At 45.2% G+C, this 21,996-nt stretch overlaps 5 protein-coding genes across 5 annotated transcripts; 3 read left to right on the top strand and 2 right to left on the bottom strand.

The window, feature by feature from the left end:
• Window positions 1-9: 9 nt before the first annotated feature.
• On the top strand, window positions 10-1,363 carry FOBCDRAFT_204394 (uncharacterized protein; the record flags this gene model as incomplete). The annotated part of the gene is made up of 4 exons (XM_059609121.1): window positions 10-60; window positions 249-300; window positions 940-1,278; window positions 1,323-1,363. The coding sequence occupies 4 exons, from the start codon at window positions 10-12 to the stop codon at window positions 1,361-1,363; spliced, it is 483 nt and encodes a 160-aa protein (XP_059467604.1).
• Window positions 1,364-6,232: 4,869 nt separating this feature from the next.
• FOBCDRAFT_277112 (14-3-3 protein) lies at window positions 6,233-8,376 on the bottom strand (the record flags this gene model as incomplete). The annotated part of the gene is made up of 4 exons (XM_059611537.1): window positions 6,233-6,430; window positions 6,498-6,582; window positions 6,634-6,977; window positions 8,365-8,376. 4 exons carry the CDS (start codon window positions 8,374-8,376, stop codon window positions 6,233-6,235), a joined length of 639 nt encoding a protein of 212 aa, XP_059467603.1.
• Window positions 8,377-8,589: 213 nt separating this feature from the next.
• Window positions 8,590-9,831, top strand: FOBCDRAFT_139848 (uncharacterized protein; the record flags this gene model as incomplete). The annotated part of the gene is made up of 3 exons (XM_031195038.2): window positions 8,590-8,723; window positions 8,785-9,086; window positions 9,146-9,831. The coding sequence occupies 3 exons, from the start codon at window positions 8,590-8,592 to the stop codon at window positions 9,829-9,831; spliced, it is 1,122 nt and encodes a 373-aa protein (XP_031029776.2).
• A 1,552-nt stretch (window positions 9,832-11,383) lies between these two features.
• Window positions 11,384-12,674, top strand: FOBCDRAFT_241985 (peptidase S8/S53 domain-containing protein; the record flags this gene model as incomplete). The annotated part of the gene is made up of 3 exons (XM_059610422.1): window positions 11,384-11,674; window positions 11,730-12,156; window positions 12,193-12,674. The coding sequence occupies 3 exons, from the start codon at window positions 11,384-11,386 to the stop codon at window positions 12,672-12,674; spliced, it is 1,200 nt and encodes a 399-aa protein (XP_059465424.1).
• A 6,958-nt stretch (window positions 12,675-19,632) lies between these two features.
• On the bottom strand, window positions 19,633-20,043 carry FOBCDRAFT_204390 (uncharacterized protein; the record flags this gene model as incomplete). Its single annotated transcript, XM_059609120.1, has 2 exons — window positions 19,633-19,803; window positions 19,873-20,043. The coding sequence occupies 2 exons, from the start codon at window positions 20,041-20,043 to the stop codon at window positions 19,633-19,635; spliced, it is 342 nt and encodes a 113-aa protein (XP_059467602.1).
• Between the last annotated feature and the right edge of the window lie 1,953 nt (window positions 20,044-21,996).

Raw genomic sequence — 21,996 nt, 5'->3', positions numbered from 1 at the left:
ATCTACACCATGGCAGACGGGGTGAAGAAACCAAAGTGGAAGCGAACGAGAGCTCCCCAGGTAAGAACTGGATGCCTCACATAGTACGTCACTAATGTAACCCTGGAAGAATCTTCAAAGATGAGAAGCTGATCCAAGTATGTAGCAAGTGAGTGGTTCCTTAGGGAACATTGAAGACAGATGTATGCTGATCTTACTTGCCCAAGATCCGCCACCTCAAGTGCGATGAAGGAAAACCGACCTGCTAGCGTTGTGAGAAAGATAAAAGAGTGTTCGATGGTTATACCAACGCTTCTAATAGTAAGTAAAAGCAAAAGCCAATTATTATTCATTAAAAACAAAAGCTCTTACTAAAACGCCTCCTTATGACACCACGATTGTTATTTCTAGCTCCTTCGGTATTAGAGGCATTTAAATTGTCTACAGAATTCTATCTCTTCTACCATTTTCAAACATACACAGTCTCAGAGCTGGCAGGCTCACTAAATGCTATAGACTTCTGGCATATATATGCTTTACCGCTTAGCTACAGCTCTAAGGCTGTTAAGGCTGCAGTTTATGCTCTCAGAAGTGCATATAAATCCTTTAAGCTTTAGAGCCAGCCTGAGCCTACCACTCAATCTTTTATACAATCTTACAAAATAATATCTATACAGCAGTAAAATAATGCTATCAAGGTTATTTATAAGTATATTGGCTTACTGAAGAGGAGTTTTTAGGAGATTATAATATACTGTTTAATGTTTATCTGTATAGAGAGTCTTTACAGTTGATATATAAATGTTACGCGCCACTTAGAAGCTGCATTCTCCTTATTGAATACTTATGCTTAATTGAATGATTGGGGAATGGAGTGCCTTAATGCGATTAGTGCTAGAGGCAAATAAGATGACTTGCTTAAATTTATAGAAACTATTTTTCTTTTACTATGTGGTTTAGCGTTAGATTTATTCTTCTATTTAGGCGATAATGCTCCCCTAAAGCTATTATTAGGCCTTAAGAAATGGGTGAGGACACACAACTTAGGGGATTTGGAGGACTCCCATACCCCATTCACCTCCGCTCAAGCAGCAGCACCATCGTTATCGCATATTGAAAGTATTTTTGGCGTCGAGCTCTATGCTGGCTGGTCGAGCTGTGAAAGTGAAGAAATTTGTTGCGATGATGCCGACCCCGCCATGAATTGCGGCAGTGAGGAGTTGGTCTCAAAGCGACTTTATCATAATTGGAACGCCCGTCTCAAAGCTTACAAGAGAGCCTTTGGCCCCTCAAAAGCTTGTGAGTCAGAGTTAAACCGATTCAAGCTACTCAAACTGGACCAGGCTTCTTAAGACGCGGCAGTAAAGCTGGAATTGATCTATGACGATTGGGAAACAACTGACTGTGCCAATATATTACAGAAGGCAAAGTCTGTTATCCAGTATCTGAACACTGGCAGAGGACAGGATTTCACATTCTAGGCTAGCATCATTCTACAAATAGCCTTCATTATCATAGCTTGTGAAGAAACGAGTATCCAATGGAAAGGTGTGCAACTTCTTCAGTCTTTTAGCAGAAAGTAAGGCATCTGGGATAGCAGAAAAATGGCAGACATCTATGCCAGCATAATCACTGCAAAAACAAACAAGCTCTTGGTTCGGGACGACATCCCGTGTGACGTGCCGCAACTGATAGAGCTATTCAGCTCGCTTCAACTGTCAGCAACGCCTTGCGATACTTGGTAGCTAGTGGTCATCGATGACAGCTAGCGACATGAGTAGTTTTGGCCTCTCAGTGAGATGATTCGAGCAGTAAAAAACCTCCGACTTCGCTAGTCGCGCGTTTGGAATTGAAGCAAGGATGACTTGATACATAGTTGAAGATGACGTGAACTATAACAAGCAACTTTGGGGGAGGATTCTATAAGCTATCTTTATTTTCCACTTAAACGTGGTAAATCAGAAGGCTTCAAGATGGTTGGCCCGTCTCGTTTCAACGTCATACAGATGAGTTAGTGCTACCATGGGGCATTACAACACTGACCTGACATTAATAATCATCAAGATCTCTGGGGTGATGTAAGCGTCTGTATATCGGCGCCTGGCTGAAAGATCTCTTCTGGCATACGCACTGCTACGTATTTCTCTGATAGTGGTGTAAAGACGGAGTTTAGGTCTATGTGTTCTCAAAATGGTTGCGTTCGAAGCTGGTGGGGCTAAGCATTGAGATATAATGCGACAGAATTTCCAATGAGTTGCCCAGTGGTGGGAATGTAGATCATTATCTTGCCTGCGTGACCCTCCCAGGTGGTAGGCCGATCTGACATAAAACCATTTTTCTACAAAAGAATATCGACAAAAAGATCTACGTTGAGCAGCCAGAGCGTCTTGATGATGGGACCGGAAGAGTCTGAAGCTGCGAAAAGCTTTATATGGGTTGGAGCGATTACTTAAAATAAAATACCAGATTCCCTCGTTATTCCTCCAAGAACGGGAATTCCAACCCCTCGTTTCCGACTACACGGGCTCGGATTGGGCTGGGGATACTTAGACTCGAAGGTCCACTGCGGGATACGTCTTTAGCGTTGGCAGCGGCGCGATAAGCTGAACTGCGAAGCCACAACAATCAGTGGTATTGTCTATTCGCGAGACTGGGTATATGAGACAGGCACGGGCAACTCAGGAAGCTACCTAGTTGCGAACCTTATTACAAGAACTCCTGGGAGGCCTAAGCACCGCAGACCAAATCACTAACTTCTTTTTTTCAGTCTTGTTATTCTTATTCCTCGTAGAAGTCGACAAGATGGTGGAAGAGTGCCGAATCACCAGCATAGTGGACAAGCCACGAGCAAAGGTGGACAGCTAAGGTTGCCATGGGCAGCCTGTCACAGATCTACAGGCATTGGTACACCTCAGATACTCGCATTAGCAAATAAAGTCGTCAACCAGTGCGATACACTGGACGGTGTCGAGGATATCACGGTTAGTATTCAGCATTTTGTCACTTACATTTGCTGACGTCAACTCTGTGTTGCCCGTGATACTCTTCGTTTAGACCAATAACTCAGACAACTGACCAAGCCGAGTGAAACGCAAAGTGATGGCACCAATACAATTAGTGAGAATTATCAGAAGAATGAAAGAAACTGAATAGTCATGTGTTCGGATACAGGTATTAATCTCATGTGATCATGTCGTTAGGATTGGAGTCCTTGATGCCATAAGCCGAATGTGAAGCTGGACATACGACTTCTAAGCAAGGGCCGCGTTTCACATCTGTCACAAGGCTCGATGAATAGTCGAATCTGGTGGTGATATGTGACACAATAGGTCCATAGCACAAAGATCTTGCCCACTGATTTTCCTAATTATATATCGCCCTAACCGCATTTCATCCTCATCACAAACTAAGGCGCCTCAACCTAAGCCTCCTCGTCCATCTCCGGAGCCGCAGGGTGAGTCGCCAACTTGTACGTATTCGAAATCGTCCAAGTTGTCAGATTGTCACAGCGGCGCTGCCCAGTGATCGGAATGGTCTGGTATGAGTTGGTATTGGTATGGTAAATACCGCCAAGACTTGGTATGGTTTGAAGAAATCTCAATACCATGGTATTACCGGTATACCAAGTCATACCAGTAAGGCTAAAATGGGCTAAAAATAGACTGAGTTGGCGGCGCTCGGCGGCTGGGTTATGGACCAAACTGGCTAGCGCCTCAAGGTCAAGAATTTTCTCGGCTTAAAATTACAATCCTACAACACGTAGTTGACCCATTTACGGTATTGAGATATCACATATGGAATCTCCAGTTCCAACCTCGCCGTCCTCTCTGGCTACGAGTTCAACACCATTATCCTTCAAGACTCCTACACCGTCGCCTGCTCCCACACTACTTGTCTCGACGCCATCACCTGCTCCCCTTCAGTATCCCGAGCCTCCAGACGAATTTGTACAAGACAACATCACGTACTTGAATCGCGAAAAGACCACAAAGAAAGCAGCCCGTCTGGGCTCATCACATGTATGGAAGTATGGTCTTCGCTACATCCGAGACAGCGATAAGAAAGAAGTGTATTACTGCCACGAGTGTGCAGCCGGAAAGCACAAGCAAGAGCTATTTATTACCAATGGCACTTCTGGAGTGAGAAACCATCTTGAACAGAAGCACCAGATCGACCCTCAGAGTGGTATCAAGAAACCTAGTCGGACACGGAAGTCTGTACTGGAGCAGCAGAGGAGCGCGGCTGCGACTAATACTTTCTTCTGGAAAGACTCAATTGAAAAGTTCAAAGAACTCCTGGTTCGTTGGATCGTGTATTGCCACATCGCTTTCTTTCAATTTGAAAACCAGTATTTCCGAGAGCTATTATTCTTTTTAAACCCGGCGCTTCTCAGTCATCTCCCAAAAGCAGCGAAAACTATCCGAAGTTGGGTTATGGATGCCTTTAGGTCGAAAAAGCAACGGCTCAGGGAGGACCTCCGGCAGGCGAGGAGTAGAATCTCCATTTCCTTTGATCTCTGGACTTCGCCAAACCCTTACGCTGTTCTTGGGGTTATCGCCATGTGGATCGACACTGCCGGCAAGCGACAAACTACCGTTTTGGGTATATGACGTGTGTACGGCGAACACACTGGCGAGAATATTGGGTCAGTGATTCTTGAATTGTTAAGAGAATATGATGTTGGCGGAGATCAGATCGGATACTTCATGCTGGATAACGCCTCGTCGAATGATACCGCTGTTGAGTTCATACTCAAGGAGCTCTGCCCATGGATGACGCACAACCAACGCCGCCATCGCCGGCTTCGTTGCTTAGGCCATATTATCAATCTCTGCTGCCAGGCATTCCTTATGGGCCGGGACTGTGAAAGGTATCTAGCAAAGCTCTGGAAAAGATTTGGGTGTTTAGGTCGGCTTCACAACCTCGTGCGATACATTAGGCTTACCCCGCAACGCCGAGAGGAGTTTGCTGCAATAATTGTCGGCGGAGATCTTGCCGAATTCGATAGGCTCGAGCTTATCCAGAACAACTCGACACGCTGGAATTCGTGGTTTCATTCAATTACGCGGGCGTTGAATGTTCGTGAGCGTTTGGAGATCTTCTCAGCTCGCCACGTACCTGGGAAAGGATCTCATGGGATTGCGAACTTCAAACTTGATGGACAGCACTGGTTCGAGCTTGAAAAGATTGAGCTTGCTCTGAAGGATTTCTACGCCGCAACTTTGCTCTCTGAGGGGAAAAAAACATCGCTCGCCGACTGGTTTTCAACTCTGGACTGCCTTCTTCGAGAAATAAATGAAACAAAATACCACTACGATACAATCGATACCGAAGACGACAATAATTTCACATGGAAGTACCTTCAGGGTTGCGCAGATGCTGCGTGGTCAAAGTGCGAGGAGTATTACAGCAACCAGCAGCTGAACTGGCAGAATCGATTCCCTGAAGATACTGACCTTCCACCAGCGTACTATGCAGCTCAGATACTCGACCCATATCGAAAGTGGGCATGGTTCAGGCAAGAATGGGTACTCCAAGCCGGAAAAGAAAAACAAAAGTGGTTTGATAACGCACAATCTGCGGTGAAGCAGCTCTGGGAGACAGAGTATAAGGGAAGATACGCTGTTGAGATGCTGCCGCCACCAGTCAGAAAGGAGAGATATCCTGACCCCGCATTTGATCGCCAGAGGGAACACAAACGCATTCGAATAGACGCTCCGGTCTCTGCAGCTGATTTGTATGAACAATACATTTCCACCGACCGGCTTCATGACGACGAGGCAGGTTGCGATGAGGCTATCGCATACTGGCTATCCCGTTATGACTCCCAAAGAGATCTTGCTCGCTTCGCTCTGGATCTGTTTGCGATCTCGCCCATGTCAGATGAGTGTGAACGCCTTTTCAGCAGTGCAAAGCTTACCATAGTTGATCGCCGTGGTAGGCTGAAGTCGGATATTATAGAGGCCTGTGAGTGTCTCCGGGCTTGGTATGGAAAGCCCCGAGTTGAGGAGAACAACGATAGTGAGGACAGTGAGAACGACGACGATTGGGTCACTAGCTAGTAGTATAATACACTTTCTTTCACCCTTCTATAGCTTTTCGACGTCGTTCTTAAAAGTCTTGGCATCCTTAATGGTATTATTGGTCTTACCGGTAATACCATACCGGTTATTATGTAAGCATCTGGTATGGTTTGGTTTGACCCCCCATACCAGACCATACCAGACCATTCCGATCACTGGGCGCTGCATGACTATTGCAGAGTCGTGCAAGCATTCTTCAGACAAGAAGACGACCTCGGCAATAGCATCATCGATAACTTTCTGGACAAGATGGCAAGCACGTTTGGGCGAATCCAGATCTCATAGTAGAAGACAAAAAAGTTCAGATCCGCGCCTAGGCGCAAAGGGTGGGTGGCATCGAGCTCGACTTGAGCAGCATCGGTTGCCGTCTAGAGAGGACTATATAAGCATCTCCGACAGCTCTGATTAAATCATATCAATGGTCTCGAAACCTACTTTATAGGCATCTTGGGCTAGATTAATGGCATTGTTGTTCTCGCTCGACCCGAATTCCACTAGATAACGACCGATGTCACCTTTCCTGGAGCGCGGCAAGTAAATCCGCGGATAATGTGGTTAAAAATAAGTATACATCTTGTAATAGAAGACCATAGACATGCCTGTGATGGTAATGGGAATCAGTCTCTCTGCTAGAATCTCTAAAAGGTCCTCGTAGAGCTTCTCGAGCTCATTCATAATTTTGTGTCGGTATTCCCAGATGGCAGTCATATGCTTCTCACAGCTTGACTCTGGTTCCTCGACGGAGGAGATGACCCTCAAGCTGGAACGGCGGGAACCGACTACCTTCTGATATGCAGTGCTGAAAAGGTTCTGCTCCTCGAAACTGAGCTCAACACTAACCTTCGCGTCTTCATTCACATAGGTGACCACATCATTGTAACGCCCAGTCTGCTCGCAGACGCGAGCAAGAAAAGCCTGTTTGCGGCAGCGCTGCCCATAAATCAAATCCAATCAAACAAACTGCCAAACAAATCAATCAAATATGCCAAAATCTTATTTCAAATCAAACAAATGCAAAATACTGGATTTGAAATAACATTTGATATATTTGATACAGGATATAAGATTGGGGATCTAACCTACTTCGCTGATGAGTGCCTCTCTGTAGCCTACCCAGAACCTGGTGACTGCCTATGGAGTGGATCTGGCCAATCAGAGTCTTCGCTGATACTACCCATTAATATTTCCCCTCTGATTGTCATTGACTCCTAGGGGGAGGGGATTGGCCACTAAAAGAGGATTTCGATCTCTACTGTATAAGATAAGGACTTTGTCATTGACTACTGGAAGATTGTTGTATCACTAAAAGAAGGCGTTATACCAAGATAGTAGAGATATGCTTAAATCATCCTACTTAAGAAGCCAAGCAAAGATGATTATATGATCGCGAAAGCCTGGAGACCGACCTCGCTTCTTGCTGTGCTGGGTAAGGTGCTGGAGTCGGTTGTTGCCGAGAGGATCTCCTATGTGGTCGAGACTCACGGACTTCTTCTGACTAATTATATCGGTGTGCACAAGCAGCGGTCGGCAGAGCAGGTACTTATACTTCTATAAGAGCATATCTTCTTAATATAGCGCTTATATTACGTTATAAATCTTATCGGCTATAATGTAAAGGGCGAATATAATAGTATATATAAGGAGAGATTATTATAGCAGATAAAAGCAAGAGGGATCCCTAAAGGGATTTTATACTAGGTAGATACATTTTGCTCCGAGCGCGACCATCATAATTAATAGACAAAGTTCCGAGAGCAGACCTCTACTATAAGCAGGACTTCTGCAAGGATCGCCCTTATTACCAATGCTATTCTTATTCTTTAATGCAGATCTAGTATAGACCTAAATTAACAGGAATGGCAAAGCTATCGTATTCGTTAACGACTACACTGCGTAGGTATCTAGGCCTACAGCCCAGAGTAACCAGAGAGGATATAATTAATAATTAATAAGGTCCTAGACTAGGAGAAGTGCAGCGGCAGAACTTTTAAAGCAGAAAAGACGGCGATCATTTTACTAGATACACAGGTAGGGTAGACTCGAAACCGTTATTACGGCATATTAAGCCGAAAGAGTGGGTCTTGCACACCATCTTATTGGTTTACTGCGTGTCATGGTTTACGCTGCGCCCAATTGCCCCTAGGAGGAATGTTGACAACTCCACTTCGTAAAGGGTGATATGATATGTTTTCTCGTCTAAGCTCGTGTACGTATACAGCCTCTTTAGCCTCGGTCCTTTCCGTAATGGAAAATCATCCATGGATGGTTTTATTCGTATTCCGTTCTAGAGTAATTAACTTACGCTCTGGCCCATGGTAGTCCAGAATCAACAACCAGCAGCGTGAGGTATTATTATTTCTCGTATTGTTAGAGTTTTAAATAAAAAGGGTTTTCCACCGCCGCCACTCAAATGATTACCCTTGCGAGTCTCTCATCCTTTTTGTCGTTCTCCAAATTTCCACAACGTCTGGCTCCCATAACAAGACTACTCTGTAGTCGAAGGGATTGAATCATGCAAAACACAGTAATGAATCAATTATTACTGCTTGTTACCAACAGGTGCAGAGGCGTTCTGCTTGGTATGGGTATCCAGTTAATCTTTGGCTTGGCAGCCCACTCTTGGCTCTTTTATTTCCCGTCAACAAGCGACTTGGCATTCCGGTAAGTCGGTACTGACACTTCGTATACTCCGTCCGTCTCTTTTAACATGCGACTTGATTAGTTCATCACTTTCAAGCCCGTTACCAACGAATCTCGCTGGAAATATCCCACAATTGATGCACCATTTGTGGAAACCTTTCATTCACGAACTCAATGCGACAAATTTCGTATCGAACGAAGGATACGAGTACAAGATTGGCAAAGGCAACCACCGCTGGTTAAAACCTATGAAAAAGAAGCTGCTTATCCTGGACGTCGACACTCGACTGGACACTGGCGATGATTCTATGATGAACCCCAAGGGCTTGAAAGCCGATAAAATGTCAGGCAGGACAGCTGGAATGATGAGCCACTATCTCTATGGTATGTTGCGACTGTTATTCTTCAGCAAAAGAATTTGTATCTAATGTTTGCTGTCTCAGCTATGATCCACGGATACGACTACAAGTTCATTCGAGCTCCCGATTATCGCAATAGACATGGTACCTGGGTTAAAGTCCCAATGGTCAAAGAAGCGCTCAAGACTCACGAAACTGTTGTCTTTCTCGATGCCGACGCTATTTTCATGTATCCCGAGATGCCGTTCGAGTGGCTGATGAGTCTATGGAACATCACAGACAAGACGCTGGTCGCCATGTCCAACGATCCCGATTATCCAAGAAACCGCGACGACAAAGGCAAAGTTATGATGAACACAGGCTTCATCGTCGCTCGACAGAGTAATCGAACACAAGAACTCTTCCACGACTGGAACCAATGTCCCACTGAGAAGAAATACAAGGGTTGTGAAAGATGGGCTAAGGACTGGGCACATGAACAAGCCACTTTCGCGAATTTTGTCCGGTGCGACTACAACAGAACTGACGATGTGCGCGTGATACCGTGCATGGACGGAAATGGCGCTCCCTACATTGGTGATAAGACATGTGGTGGAGTTTTTGTCCGTCATCACTGGTTTCATAAGGACTACCCTGCCAACGACTTGCGTACACTGATTCTCGACACTTTTGTGAAGCGCATACACGCGGGCCTCCACCATATGAAGTCTGAGAATTATGTCGACACGACTCATTATACCCACCCTCTTAATAATATAAAGAATATGTAGATATAGATAGTGTAAAGTAGCGATGTCCTAATGATATAGACTAATGATATTTCGTAATCATGGAAAATAATAGACCAACAGTCTCCTGGCGAATACATTCATCTTAATACGCAAAGTAGAAAGTTTAAAATATATTGCTCTGAAGTATTATATGGCATTATAACCTTTTGCTCTACCTTGTATATTAACTATCATAAGCTTTTTTCCTGGTTTGGGTTTATAACAATTGATTGTATCATATAGAGTTAAGCCTGTATAACAGCATAAAGCTAAAGTGGCGGTAATCATATTGATTATAACTGAGGTATAGATGTCGTTCCTAGTCTGGATCCCAAGCCAGGTTTACTTTCAGGCTGAATCTGGTCCCTAGGCGTACATACCCCTAAATTAGCTTATCTCTAACCCTATCTAATTAGTTTGGATTCTCGAGCTTGGTTTCCAAGCACTTAGACAGGATTTGGGCTTGAAACTCTCTGTTTTATGGCAATGTGATTGGTTGGGTAGACTAACTGGAATTTAACCCATATCTGGTTTGGGCAACTGGATCCGCATTTGCAGCTATTGAGGCCAGGACTGGAATTTCGACCATACGGCTAGACATATCCATAGTTTGGGGAGGAACTGTTCGCCACTGGCCACCAAGCTTCGAAATCGATCGACCAATCGATTTGATCGATTCGATTAATCGATTCGATTTCGATTTCGACCGATCGATCAGAGCTGTCAGTCGATCGATACCGATCGATTACAAGTCCTGATCGATCGATTTGATCGTCGATCGGGCAGACCATATATAAATCGGTGAGGTGCAGGGTAGGCTGCCCTGGATTCTGCTTCTGTGTGGATCGCAACACGTCGCATGTCCCACAAAGCATCCCTGGCAGGCGCGATTGGTGGAGAGACGCTGCTGTTGAGTGGTTTCTAAGGAGGAAGGCGCCCCACCACCTTCCTTTTTAGGATTCCGCAGCTTCATTGCCTCGTCACGTGAGGCTCTGTCTGATCTATTTGATCGATCGATATCGACCGACTGAGAGGGCCGCTCGATCGATATCGATCAATTGAGGGTGACGATCGATATAAATCGATCGATCAGGGCTCGGAATCGATCTATACGATCGATTTCGAAGCCTGCTGGCCACTTTATACTCGGCCATCTCAAAGCTTGTGGATTACTGAGTTTATAGCCACAAAACAAGTGGAAAAACAAGTGGCAACGCGCCAAATTATCTTCGGCATGTAGACCGACCTGGCCCTTTCAACTATTGGTTCCTTAGTGAATGCGATGGTAGTGGCTTATTTCCAGTCATGGAGACTTGAACTTAAAGTATGTTTGGAGCAAATGGACTTGATTCTCCCAGTCTAGATTGCGTTGTGATCCGTGGAAGCCCGTGCCAGTCAGCCAGAATAGTATGCTTAAACGTCAAGCACGCTAACGAGGAAGTTTGGGATGATAAGGGTGAGTATGGTATTATAAAGCATCTCAGCACAAAACATTTGGCTCTTATCTTGAATATTGCCTCTTTTTTCGTCATTCTTGCAAACCGCAACAGCTATGAAGCTTACTACCGCTCTTTTCGCTTTTAGTGGACTCGCCGGGTTGGCCCTTGGCAAGGCGGTTAATCAGAATATTGATGATGAACTTGTTGTCCCAAACAGCTACATCATCATATATAAGTCCAGTGTAACCCCTAGTGATAGGAAGAAGCACGAAGAAGCTATTACCAAGAAGGCTAAAAGTAATGGAAAAGAAGGTATTATTGAAACTATTGAGCCTGATGGCTTTAAAGGCTATATCGCCAAGATGACCTCCTCAGAACTTAAGGATGTCGTCAACTCTGACCTGGTAAGTACATCTGAGCTTATATATTGGTGAGATAAATGTTAACGCCAGTAATTAGGTTGCCAGTATTGAAAGGGATACTATTCTCAACCTCACAGCTGTTGCTGCCCCTTCCTTCGGCCTACTTAGAAAACGAGCGTACACCCAACAGCTCAACTCTCCTTGGGGACTTGCACGCATCTCGCAACGCTCTAATAAAAGAGGCCTAGACGCTCAATACTACTACGACACTGCCACCAAAGCCGGCATAAATGTGTATGTGCTTGACACAGGCATTCGAACCACCCACAAAGAGTTCTCGGGCCGCGCGGTATGGGGAGCTAACTTTGTCCCTGGCTCTCCTAACAGGGACGAGAACGGGCATGGCATGCATGTTGCTGGCACTATTGGCGGGAAAACCTTCGGTGTGGCTAAGAATTGCAATCTAATTGCCGTCAAGGTGTGCGACAAGGACGGCCAGACTATTGCATCCATAGGACTTCAGGGTTTACAGTGGGCTATCAAGCATGCCAAGTCCTAAGGTCTTGTCAAGAAGAGCGTTATTAATATCTCCATCACTGGCGACTACAGTGCTGCTGCTAACAGCTTTATTAAGGCTGCTACTGATGCTGGTCTTACTATTGTCGTCTCAGCTGGCAATAAAGGTGATGACGCCTCATTCTACTCACCATCCTCTGCCCCATCTGCTATTACTGTCGGCGCTTCTGATGCTGATGACTGGCGCACTCCGTGGTCAAATTTCGGCTCTTCGGTTGATATCTTTGCGCCTGGTACTGGTATTCTAAGCTCATGGCACCTAAGCGACACTAGTAGTAGGTATCTTTCAGGGACGAGTATGGCCGCGCCATATGTTGCTGGTCTCGCGGCATATTTTCTCTCAAACGATAGGATTGAGGGTTATGCTGCTGTTACTAGACGTATTCTCGACGCTGCTATAAAAGATTCTGTGATAGACGCTATGGGTAGTAGCAATCGTCTTGCTTATAACGCCAATGGCAAATAAGCAAGCGGGAGATGCATAAACGCTTTAAATAAGGCAATTGATAGGGGGGCATGACGAATTGATACGCGGGCATGATCCTTAGGGGTGCATGACTTTTTGTAACACCTGATTCGTCAATTTCGTTTTTGCTAGTGTCGGCAGAATTCTGTCAGAGCTTCCTAAGTACCTCGTGTTGCATATGCCTCTCCCAGATTGTCACACGAGTGCACCACAAGAGTCAGAGGGGTGTTACAGATCTGTTGCAGGTTCGGCAGGTCTAGTATCGTAGCCTCTCCTCGTCAAATATAATGAGGACGAAGAAGACGAGGGGACAGGGATGAATCAATCAATAATCTGTTCTTCATCTTGAAATCATCATTCATCTTGGCTTACCACCCTCGTATCCGACACCTCGAGCTTAGCTCGCCCTTAATCTTACCTTGGTAACCAATGCGACGCCATCAAGTTTTCTCTCCATCAGCAAGCTATCCACTCCTGAGTCTCTCAATCCTCGATGATTAGAACCTTCACCACGTCCCAATCTGAGCCTCCTTCCAGCTCAGAGAGCAATCCGAGATGCCGAACTCGCAGTCCTAGTCCTAGCGATCAATTGCACGCCCGAAAACGACGGCGGCAGAGCCGACAATCCAGGTTCAGCCCGCCGTTACTCGCGAATAGACCTCGCTCAGCGAGCAGCATTGGAACAAGTATCAGCCAATATTACGGAGTCGGCGACGAAGATACACTCGGAAATCTCTTCGCATCTTATCCACAGACCTTTTCAACCGCTCCACAGCCCCATGGATCGCAAGGACTTCATGAGCCACCATGGGAGCTCCGTTTCGATTACGAGATACACCTTTCGAATGACTTCCTAACCCAAGGAAGACGGCAACAGCGAGTCAGAATCCCTATACCAGGGCCAGAAACCGACCCACTACCTTCCTCCTCTCCGCCTCAATCAGCACGGGAGCAATCGTCACCCACAAAGGCCGAGTTTCAATCTACCCTAAAGCTAGTATGAGAAGTGATTAGGACGGATCGGAAGCTTACCCTCGAGCTCGCTCGGTCATACGAGCGAGTACGCCAATGGCGAGAGAAATGGGGTTACTCGCCACTCAGTTCAGATGCGCTTGAATCGCCTCCTCCCTACTCACCGCCCCGAGAGCCGTCCACCCAAGCAGTATCCCTTCAAAAGATCAGATCTTCTCCTCTTCGAATTTCCTCGTCCCCTGCCCCCGACCCGATCCCGAACCCACCGATCCCAGGCGACCCAGCGCCGTCAGCCGAAGCTCTATTTGACTTGATAAACACCTTTGCGAAGGAGAGTGGCTTTGGTATTGTCCGACGGAACGCCTACTCATATAACAGTCGGAGGATGAGATATTCTTTCCAATGTGACAGATACGGAGAACCACGGCCTAGCAGAGGTGCAGGTCTTCGGCAACGGAAGTCCCGGAAGTGCGGATGCAAGTGGATGGTGATAGCCGAGGCTCTAGAAGAGGGCGAGTGGCTCCTACGACAACACCCAAACCCAGAACACAGTCAACACAACCATGGGCGTAGTATTAGACCGTCTGCGCACCCTTCCCATAGACGGCTGACTACACCCATCAGGGCAACCATCGAGTCGACAAGCCGTCGGGTCGGTATCCGGGCCCGTGACGTACGGGCTGTGGTCCAAGAGCAACACCCCGAATCAACCTTCACGCAGAGGGACATCTATAACGCCCGGGCTATCATCAATCGAGACAAGTTGAATGGCTACACTCCCACTGCAGCACTGATCAAGCTATTTGATGAGATGGACGTTCCTTAAGTCGTTAAGTGGGCGGATGATGAGCCAAGCCGCCTCGTTGGCCTTGTCTGGACCTTTTCCTACTGTCTCCAGATGTGGAAGCGGTTTCCCGAGGTCATCAGCTTCGACAACACATACAACACCAACCGCTTCAAGCTTCCGTTATTCCAGGCAACAGGACAGACTTGCCTTGGTTCTGTCTTCAATGCGGCTTTCGGTCTGATCGACAACGAGAGACGGGAGGGGTTCCAATTCCTCTCTGAGAGTATTCGACAACTGGCAGAGCAGCACTCCATTTGCCAACCGGACGTCATCGTTACCGACTTCGACGATCAGATGAAGGCCGCCCTGAATGATCAGTTCCCTGATGTACAGCAGCAGCTCTGTATCCACCACATCAATTCGAACGTCCTGCTCAAATCAAAGCAAAAGTGGGTCAAGGGCCGCAGTGGTAGCAGTAGTCCCGACAGCAGCGACGAGGATAAGTCTACTCCACAGGTACGGGCTGAGCTTAGCCCGAAAGACCGACAGTTAGTCCACGCGCCGACATCTGAGGACATCCCTCATAGCTATCGAGGGGTTCTCATGATGTGGAAGCTCGTCTTGTTTGCCGAGACTGAGGACGCTCACGAGAAGGCGTGGAGAAACCTCTGTAGGGAATTTGATGACCAGCGGGCTATCCTCCGGTATCTCCATGGAACCTACATGCCTGTAAGGGCCCAGTGGGCACGCTGTTTCATCCGCAAGTATCGCAACTTTGGCATCCGCGTCACCTCTGGCACAGAAGCAAGCAACAACAACATCAAGAGCTACCTTCTAAACGGTATGAGCCACCTGTATCGACTTGTCGAAGCTATGCAGGACATGATGAAGGACCAAGAGCGGGACTTCAACGATGCCTGCGCAGCGGACGAGGTACTCACCGCTCGCGAGTATATAGGGTCTAGCTCGGAGTATCTAGGCGAACTCCGGACAGCAATATCATCGAAGGGCCTTGGGCTGATCAACAAGCAATATCGCTTAGCTCGCAAAGCGATGCCGACTGGTAAGAATCCGTTCCCGGAGCCTCTCGAGGGCTGCAACGACGACTGTTCGGTCTCTGTCGAGCTCGGTATACCTTGTTGCCACAAGGTCTACTCGAGGTTAGGGTCTGCCACACCCTTCACTAAGTGGGAGGTCCATCCACGGTGGCGACTACGAGAGCCATCCTCTCGAGATCCATACCGACGGATTCTCGACCCCAAGATTGCCACTGCTCTCCGTGGCAGGCCCAAAAACACCACACAGGCTGTTCCAGCAAGGCTAGCCATCGGAGCAAGCAATCGGCAGAGTAGTCAACCAGCCAGCCAGGGCCCATCAAGGCGTAGGCGAGGTCGACCACCGGGTAGTCTAAACAGGTCGACTCTGGCCAGAGTGGAACTCGATGCGAGCCAACATGCCAGTAGCCAGGCCAGTAGCTCAAATCAGCGCCAGAAACGCAGCCAGTCGGGTATCCTTGGAGCAGGGAGAACAACAGGAGGACGTGCCAGCGGACGGAAGACGCAACCCAGCATTCGGAGACGAAGGAGTCAATGGGAGCTGCTTAATAGCGACGAGGAGATTTTTCCTTCCATAGTAGTAAGAGGAGACATAGATAGCTGCTCTTAATAGAATTGGCCTTATTCTATAGGTATCGAAAATAATACTTTGTTTTGACGGCCGAATGCGAACTGTTCTAATAGGCCGGCTTGGTCCGATTGCTTCTGCAGAGATCTGGGCTTGTTAAGAGAGCCGGCTTCACCGCCTTTTCTCAAAGGTATTTATGAGTCTGCGAAATTTAGCCCAATCAGGTGTTACAAAAAGTCATGCCCCCGTAAGGATCATGCCCGCGTATCAATTCGTCATGCCCCCATCAATTGCCATATTTTTATCTTCTCTAATATAAAAGAAGAGTATATAAAATATATCTATAAGGTTTTAAAAACACTATAAGATACTAATATACTTATTAAACCTACTAAGAGTTACTTCTATTAATCCTAAGTAACTTACTTAAGATATAAAATCTTATATAATAAAATTAAAATAAATAGATTAAAGATTATAATAGTTACTAAATAAAAACTACTTATATTAATAAAAAAAACTTAATCCTTCTTAGGATTTACTAATTACTACTAATAATTTATTAAAGACTTTAATAAAATTATTATTCTACTTATTAAAATTATTAAAAAGGATAAATAATTCTAATAGAATAATAAAGTATAATAAGCTTTTAAATATCTTAAATTAGCTATTATAAGTAAACTAGTTCTTATTATATTTAACCCTAACTAGTAAGTTAAACTTAAAACTAATGCTTCTAACTTTGCCCTAGGAGGATAAATAGGATAAAGAGATAATAATAATATATTATACCCTATTACCTTTTATTCTTATAAGATATATAAAATAGAACTTAATTACCTTATTTATAATAAGGAATTCCTAGCTATTATTAACTATTTTAAGGAATTTAAATATTATCTTAAAAGAAGTAATCGTGGATGCGCTGTTGCGATCAGAGCCCCACTAAGAATGATATACATGGTAATCCACAATGCCAAGGTCCATAAGGCTGCAAGGACGGAAAAAGGGCATTTGCTCAGACCAAACGCTCGGGCCTCTTTTGAACATTCGACAATTGGGAACAAGTCCTGCAACCTTACAGCTAGCCATCTCAGCTCATGCCGCAATGGGCGGAGGAAACTTCGGCTACGTTGGTTGAGAAAATGGCGCAACCACACCACCATACACAAAGCAACTCGTCATTCGTCGGTATTCAGAATGAAGCGAGACAGGAAACACCAATGCCTGCAATGCAGTCGGAGGCTTTTTTCTTTGAGGGCGAATCCATAATACACGTTCCTTCGACAGGTCTTAATTGTCTTCGCGGAGCGGGCCGATCTGCCTAACAACTTGATGCTAACATGGTTTGCGGGGTAAAGCGTGTCACCTCGCAATTGAGGAAACATACAACAGCCAATGATTGCCCATTCGGTTCTCCTCACTGCCATGCCGCAATTGTCCTCTCGCACCACTAAATGACTCGCCGAGCCGCTTTTAAGTTGCTTGCCTGCGCTTGTCAGTCTGTTATAAGTGCCACTGAACTCCCGATGGCCTTGTGCTTCCATCGCTACGTGGCCAGCTGCCCGCCATTAAACCCTGTGTAATCAGTCTGTGCTGAGGGGCTTTTATGGCTGCAGCCGGGGTTTTGACAGGGTTTGCATCAAAACCGAAAACGGCCATGGACCAAGGTTGTTTTCTCTTTCCTCGAACAAGGAATAAACTCTGTCATCCGGAGCTTATCTGCGCTAGCCAATTTGGGGAATCGACATGCTCTCTAAAAACTGTACTAATCCATAAGGGGAAATCGTCACGGTCGAGCGGTGACGGCATTGTTTCTTGAGTTTAACAAGCAGCTACAACAGAAATATGGATCTAATCATTAAAAACAAAATAGCTTCATGTTTTCCAATGGCTAAGCTTCCGGAAAGAACTATATAAGATAAGAAATCTTAGTTGTGGTGCTGAAAACCTAAGTGCTGATTCCCTCCTGGAGTTACGAACGGGCTTTAGGACGCCATGGGAGATTGATATAAAGAGTGTATGTAATTTAGCAAGAGTGCCCTTTTGGGAATAGCCTGGGCGTCATGAACTTCATTCATTCTTTCATTTTCATTTATATCAGTGATTCTGGCAGAATTACCTGCAAATAATACCTAGGGCCTTTGGTTCCCTTTCTGAATATGTCACTTACTATAAAATCTTTTAATTAGCTACTATAGGACGTCTTGCTAAGGTTTGTAAAAAGGCTAACATATGGTGCGCTGATTCTCTGATAGTAGCATATAATGGATGTATTGAAAGTGCCCTGATCGGCTAATCTGATCCTGGCTATCCCTTTAGTCGGCATAGCCCTTCAGCAGTTCTCTCGCCCCACTTGACCCCACGTACAATATAGCCACAAGAGCTTGCCCTAGTATAGGGTCAGAAGACTTGTCACCCTCCTGTAATAGCTCGACTTTCATCGCAGGTAGATAAGTTCACAGATTAGTGACTACAGGGCCTATCTGTACGCATTTGATGCGTACTGCCTGATTAGCATATTTTGATTGGTTAGACTCACCTGTTGTGACCGCTCTGAAGGGGTATACCTACTAAGGGGATAGTTTGTAAAATAGAGGCACGTACGTGAGATTCGTTTTTATACCCAGCCCGTGATTGGCTTTCCTTACTCTCAGCATGTAATGTGGATGCTGGACTCCCGATTAGATGATCATAAAATACAAGAGGTCTAGTCATGACTACGAAAATCTGTTTAGCTCACTACCTCCTGAGAACTCATAAGCCTCCAAGGAGGTCGCGACGAGAAGTCATAGCCAATTGAAATGCACTAAATGGAGGGTACTTCCACCGCTGCCTAGGTTATGCAGTAATAGAAGTACCAACAGGTCTTATTATTACAAATTGCTACATTACAAATCGCCTAAGTGTACTAAGATTACCTGCTGCGATAGCTGCTTAGTGTGATAGGAATGAACTTCCTATCTTTAATCCGGATCTAAATATACATTTACAGATTAAATGGCAGTATTTTGTATTATAGTTCGACTATAAGATATAGAAGATTGAAGCTATTCGTACCTAAGCTTGTCCTGCTATGATAATAGGGATAAGGTGGGGCTGGGTATGCCTGGGAGGCTTGTGAGCTCTCAGGTAATACCTGGGATTATGAGCAAGGTCTATACCTCATAACATAAATATCACTGCAAGAAGGAATAAGAACATATTAAGTAATATACAAACCGACTTAAAAGACCTTAATATATACTTAAATATTATGCTTAATAGTTTTCCATCACTTTGAGCTTCTAGTTCAAGGTAGTGGATATCTATTAGTAACTGGCGCTAAAGGGCAAAAAGTCTAGACTAGAAAAGAGAGCTAACTATAGTGAAGGAAGTAAGGCAAGTAATTAATTAGGTGGATATTATTATATGGGTAGTGGCTAAATTGTCGAAAAGTGGCGGTTAATGAAGGTTATCGCAACCGAGTATGCGGCGAGGGGTCTGAATAAATCCAATAATGTGATGCCACTCATGAAGTCGAAGTCGCTTCTGAACAGTGTTGCCCATTGAAATACTCGAACAGTTGCCTCCCTATTTTCCGGACTGATAGTCTTGAGCATCCCAGAGAACGGAGTCTCGAGACCTTGAGGGATTTTCCCAGCCCTCTTTTTCAAGTAGATATACGCCAGCTGACATTATTATGATTTCGCCCTTCAAACCTTGCCACTGTGCCTCTTGACCGAAACTTGCAATCTCGAACCTCTGTGTTACGTATGTCTCAATATCTCAGAAATTGCAGTGCTCCACGATGATATGGGGGCAGTCACTCACAGTGACAGATGGGAAATATCGACTTGATAAGCGAACGTTTAAATCAACCCCCGCAGCATGAGCTGACTTGGTGACCTTGCGCCAAAAGTATGCTACCTCTCGTACACTACCAGAATCGCATTCATCCAAACCATCAACAAAGATGAAGATTCTTTTCTTGGTTTGCCGCATGATTAGCGACTCGAAGGTAGCTTTGAGGTCAGTTACTTGCCAAACAATAGATTTCGATGAAGTAGCCCCTCCTGATTTGATCTTTTCATAGCAATACTCCTGGAATTGTTGAAATACAGATGAATCTTTGCGGAAAAGTTGATAGAGAATCGATCGAAGAAGTGCAATGAATGAATGCTCAAGTTCCTCGCCTCGGCCGTTGAAGAAGAAAGCTGCAGTTCGACACGACGTGGCTTTCCCTTCTCTGAGGGTTGATCGATGGAATGCTTCTTTGATTAATGTTGATTTTCTATTGTTTATATTATGCAGTAGTGCTAGGTGAAAATGTATCTTTTATAAAACTTGGTTATTTCTTTTTTTCAATTAAGCTGAGAGTTATTCTCGGGTTTATATAATTATATCTAGGACTTTAAACTTTAAATCTAGGACTTTCAGACTAACAGTCTGAATCCTGAAGGGAAGGGGGATTCCCGGATTTTCTAACATTTTCCTGATCCTGGTTTCCCTTTAATCCAAAAAAGTCCTTGATGCTTATCAAGGTTCTGGCTATTTAGCCAATCTTGATATAAATTATGTTCAAAGAGCCAGTCACATGTCTCTTCAGCAGGGCCTTCCAAACTATCGCATCGCCTATTGATGGCTGGAAGCCACAATGATTCAAGACAGGCCTTATAGCGTTGGCGATCGAAACTATCTTTGGAGCCTTGCGATAACGCATCAACTCTCGTCACTCGGTATTAATTCTCTGCTTTCTGGGAAATTTGTGGCCGGGGCTGGTTCAATGACATGAGCGGGAGATAAATACAGCGGATCTCTCCAGCCACCTTGAGGTAGTTAGGATCTTGTATATCGGCAAATCGACACATTTGTATATGATCAGCTTGTAGCGTCTCGGCATGCTCTCGGTCATTTCCAATTATGGAAGAATATTCAGGAACAACCTTGCGTCCTAACTGGGCGAGAACAAGCCCTTCTTGGAATGTCTTGACTTTGAAGTATGCTTCTGCCAAAGTCGAGAGAAGTCCTCCTGTGCCTGTTCGAGGTCCGTATTCATCAAGCCTAGAGAATTTAAAACGACTGGCGTTGTTGGAATTCCGAACGTGCTGACAAGTGAACGGATGATTTCACCCATAGCCGCAATATTCACACTACCACGATGAGGTGTGCCGAGGAATATCACTGCCGCGATTGACTCGACTATATCTTGATGGTTTTTATCCGTTGATGATGAAGATCTCGAAAGCATCTAGAGGACAAACCGTTAGTTGAAGCTGAATATTATGAGCTAGACTAACCTCCTTCACACGCATATGACGCGCGTGCAGATCGTCGATCGAAATGGGACAAATCAATCACCCAAATACGGATTGGAAGGGAATAAACCGGAGATAGACAGGTACTTGAGAAGTGGGCAGGGGTATGCGACAATTTGGGGTACTCGACAATTAGGAATAGAAGAGTAGGGCTAAGGTATTTAGATCTAGGAGGTTTAATAAGGATAGAAGGGGCTTAAGGCTGTACTAAGTAGATCTAATAATACTATACTTTTTACCTAGATATTATAATATATATTTAAAGCTTAACGTACATGATAAGCGAAATGGTCAGATAAGCGAAATGGTCACTTTTCTCAACCTCTAAACTAGAAATCGGAATAAAAACACAACAAATTAATTAATCAATTAAAACTACTCACTATACTCTTCCCCAGATGTCTCAATTATTACCTAACAGGTTCTTGCATTATGACCAGGCTTACCGCATATACCACAATGCCGAACCCTTGGTCGCGCCGACCTTCCTTGACCACCACTTCGGGATAATTCGGCCACTACCTGCGCATCAACATCCATCTGATCAACTACTTGCCTTCCTTCCTCTACTGTCATTACCCCTCTTTTCTGCAGTCGGGTCCTTCTTGCCCTCCGACGCCGGCTTAATACCTCATTTGCC

This window comes from Fusarium oxysporum, chromosome VII, assembly GCF_013085055.1.
Source record: "Fusarium oxysporum Fo47 chromosome VII, complete sequence".
Lineage (NCBI taxonomy): Eukaryota > Fungi > Ascomycota > Sordariomycetes > Hypocreales > Nectriaceae > Fusarium > Fusarium oxysporum.
This window is presented reverse-complemented; position numbering and strand designations above follow the sequence as displayed.